Source organism: Rhea americana, unplaced genomic scaffold (assembly GCF_003343005.1).
Source record: "Rhea americana isolate MKP2758 unplaced genomic scaffold, rheAme1 scaffold_836, whole genome shotgun sequence".
NCBI lineage: Eukaryota > Metazoa > Chordata > Aves > Rheiformes > Rheidae > Rhea > Rhea americana.
In genome coordinates this window covers 10,427-14,211 of record NW_028187019.1, presented here as the reverse complement: position 1 = coordinate 14,211, position 3,785 = coordinate 10,427, and the positions used below count along the sequence as shown (strand labels likewise).

The 3,785-nt window shown below is 68.5% G+C and overlaps 1 protein-coding gene across 1 annotated transcript in view; it reads right to left on the bottom strand.

Moving 5' to 3' along the window:
- The window catches only part of LOC146585249 (adhesion G protein-coupled receptor L1-like), a gene marked incomplete at its 3' end in the record, with an annotated part of 4,453 nt that extends 2,368 nt beyond the window's left edge, over positions 1 to 2,085 (bottom strand). The window contains exons 1-2 of the mRNA XM_085323284.1: positions 1,960 to 2,085; positions 731 to 944 (exon numbers count right to left, since the gene is read on the bottom strand). Of these exons, the coding sequence (XP_085179410.1) occupies positions 731 to 944; positions 1,960 to 2,029 (284 nt within the window). The remainder of the gene's footprint in view (positions 1 to 730; positions 945 to 1,959) is intronic.
- Between the last annotated feature and the right edge of the window lie 1,700 nt (positions 2,086 to 3,785).

The window sequence follows — 3,785 nt, the reverse complement described above, 5'->3', positions numbered from 1 at the left end:
TGTCCCTATGTCACCCCAAATCCCCATATCATCCTGTATCTCCACGTTCTCCTGCTGTCCCATGTCCCTATGTCACCCCATGTCCCCATATCATCCCATATCTCCACGTCCTCCTGCTGTCCCATGTCCCTATGTCACCCTAAATCCCCACATCACGTCTCCGCATCCTTCTGCTCTTCTGTGTCACTATGTCACCCCGCAATCCCAAGTCCCCACGTCATCCCCTATCTCCAGGTCCTCCTGCTGCCCTGTGTCCCCATGTCACCCCTGTCCCCATGTCATCTCATATCTTCAGGTTCTCCTGCAATCCCGTGTCCACATGTCATCCCATAGCTCCACATCGTGTTGCTGTCCCGTGTCCCTAGGTCATCCCAAATCCCCACATCAGCCCCTATGTCCATGTCCTCCTGCTGTTCTGTGTCACCATGTCATCCCATGTCCCCATGCCATCCCATACGTCCACGTCCTCCTGCTGTCCCCCATCCCCACGTCATCCCACACCCCCGTGTCCCCGTGCCATACGTCCACGTCCTCCTGCTGTCCCCCGTCCCCACGTCATCCCACACCCCCGTGTCCCCGTCCCATACCTCCACGTCCTCCTGCTGTCCCGCATCCCCACGCCATCCCATACCTCCACGTCCTCCTGCTGTCCCCCGTCCCCACGTCGTCCCGCGTGCCCACGGGCCCCCCCCCGCCCTGCCGCTGTGCCGTGTCCCCTCGCCGTCCCCACCTCTGCGCCATGATCTTGAAGGCCTCGGGCAGGTAGCACTGCACGTTCTCCATCTGGAAGGGGTCGGCGTCGCAGATCTTGTCGTCCGTGCGCCCGTAGTTGGCGTTCTCCACCATGACGACGTCGCTGCCCGGGCACCGCAGCTCGATGGGGTAGCCCTCGCAGGCCAGCTCGCGGCGCACGAGGCCGAAGGGCAGCCCCGCGCGGCTCAGCCCTGCGGGGGAGCGGGGGGGGCATGCATGGGGCCCGGACGCCTGGGCCCCCGGGGCAGGGGGGACGCCCCCTCGCAGGCCGGCGGGACGCCTGGGTCGCCCACGCCCAGACGCCTGGGCCCGTTGTTGGGTGGGGGAGCAGGAGAGGACACCTGGGTCCGTGGGGTGGGCGGAAGGACCCGGCCCCGGACGCCTGGGCCCCCCAGCAGCACTGGGCAGCTAAAGGGGTGCTACCATAATGCACCTAAGAGAGGAGCACTCTCCTCTGTATACACATAAGCCTGCGGCAATGCCTCAGTGCACCCACGTGTGGGAGGGCTCCCAGGCTGTCGCACACACGTGTGAGCTTACACGCGTGTTGTGCAAATCATTGCAGGCTTCACGCGCGTGGGGCAGGGGGCTCCGCGGCACCGTGTGCGCACACGTGTGTGGGGCAGGAGGCTCTGCGGTGCCACATGTGCACACGTGTGGGGCACCGGGCTCCGCGGTGCCACGCATGCACACGTGTGTGCGCCACCCAGCCCCCCCCCACCCTGGTGCCTGGCTCTCCTCCCCCGCCAGCACCGGCGGCGGCTAAAATTAGCCGGGGGAGCAGATGGCGGCGCCGGCGGCAGCTCCGGCGGCAGGAGCAGCCCCCTCGCACACGCCTGCACACGCCTCGCACACGCCCGCACACGCCTCGCGCCCGCGGGAAAACCAAGGCTGAAGATGCCACGGCCGCAGGGACCCCCAGGGCGCGAGGGGGGCCCAGGCATCCGGGTGCCGCATGCCTCACGCCCATCCTGTCGCTGGATAAGGGGCCCAGGCGTCCGGGCACCCCCCAGACCCCTCAAGGGGAGCCGGTGGGCCCAGGCGTCCGGGTGCCACCCCCGCCCCCCCGAGGGGCCCAGGCGTCCGGGGTGACCCCATAGCCCTTGGGGTGGGCCCAGGCGTCCCCGCAGCCATTCCCAGGCCCCAAAGGACCCAGGGTGCGGGGTGGGGTGCTGGGGGGGGCCTGGCATCCGGGCGGTGGCCTACCTTGGGTGGCGGAGGTGACGAGGATGGCGGTGACGAGGAGGCTCCGCAGGGCGGGGGCAGGGCGGGCCATGGTGGGGGAGGGGCGCCAGCCCCCCGCAGCGTCACCGGCCACCGGGCAGGATGCGGCCGACCTGAGTGGGGGGGAAGAGCGCAGGGGTCAGGGAGGCACCCTGGACGCCTGGGCCTCTCCGAGGGGGAGGGTGCAGGGATTCGGGGTGGGGGTCCTGGATGTCTGGGCCCCTCCTGGGGGGGAGCACTGGGTTGGGGGGGTCCCCTGGACCCCTGGGCTCCTCCCGGGTGTGGGGGGCAGAAGGGTCCCACTGATTAGGACAGAGAGTGTCCGACCCTGCCCTCCATAACTCCACAGGGGGGCCCAGGCGTCCGGGGGCTGCCCAGGCACAACACTCCCCCCCCCCCACGCCCCTGAGTGGGATGGGGCAGGGGCCCAGGCGTCCGGGACAGGAAGCGATTAGGGATCGCGGGGATTAACGAGGGAGATTAAACAGCTCCAAATCTGCCTGGATTAGCCGGGGGGGGGGGGAAGGACCCAGGCATCCGGGCAGCCCCCAGACCCCCCCCTCCCAGGAGCAGAAGGGGCCCAGGCATCCAGGTTGGCCCCCCCCAATCCACCAGAGCCCCCCCGGGGGGTGATTAAGCCGATTACCCTGACCCCAGTCTTTCCCGCACGGGGGGCAGGCGTACGGCCACCCCCCCCGCACAGGGGGCCCAGGCATCCGGGCCCCCCCCAACACCTGGTACATGGACCCAGGTGTCCTGGTGCTGTGACCCCCCCTCCCCCCCGCGCTGGGGACCCAGGTGTCCGGGGCCCCCGCCCCGCATCGCTCACCCTGTGCGGGGGATGGGGCCCCTGGTGCATTGTGGGAAGCTCTGCCCCGGCAGCTCCCATCCGGCGCGTTGCCATGGCGACAGTGTCCCGGTGCATTGTGGGAAATTCACCGCCTCTCCCTCCCCCCCAACGGGTGATGGTGGAGAAGTGCATTGTGGGAAACTCCCGGCACAACCGGGCGGAGTGGGGGGGAACAGCTTCCCCGCCACCTTCCCAGCATGCTTTGCACGCAGCTGGCCCTGGGTGTGTGGGCCCAGGCGTCCAGGTCCCCCCCCACACAGCTTGCACCTCCCCCACCTGTGGGGGGCCCAGGCGTCCGCAGGGCCCCAGTTCCCCTAAAGAACCACTACACAGGGATGAAGACCCTGCACACGCGTGTGCAAGCATGCAGGGTCTGGTGCGCGCACACAAGTGATGCACATGCGCGTGCAAGGGCACGCGGGGCCCTCGACCATGCCGTTCCTGCCAGCCTGGTCCCGCGTGCACACGTGTGCAAGGTGGCTCCCACTCCCCAGGCCTAAGTCAGCCCTCCGTGAGCGTGGGGGGCCCAGGCGTCCGGGCTCCCAGCCACTGGGGAGACTGACAGCCCCACACAGGGGAAAATAGTGGGGGTGGAAATCAATAGGGACCCAGGCGTCCGGGCCCCCCTCCACTCCACACCGTGGCTGCCCCTTGAGGAGGGGCAGCACAACCCCCCCCCCCCGGGTGCCAGCAAAGGGGTGGCTGCAGCCCCCAGCAGCCCGGACGCCTGGGTCCCCACCCAATGAGGGGGGCTAAGATAGTCCTTATGCTCCTCTTCTCCAGACAATATGGTAGCAGAAGTTCCTCCCCTCCTCTACACTCCCAGCTCCACCCCACCCCCCCCCCCGTTGCCCCGTGGGCAACAATTAGGTTGCTCTAGCTCTCTAGATAATACGGCACCAGGTCGGCGAATAACGTCCCTCCAAGCATTACGGTACCGGCAGGAGCAATCCATCTC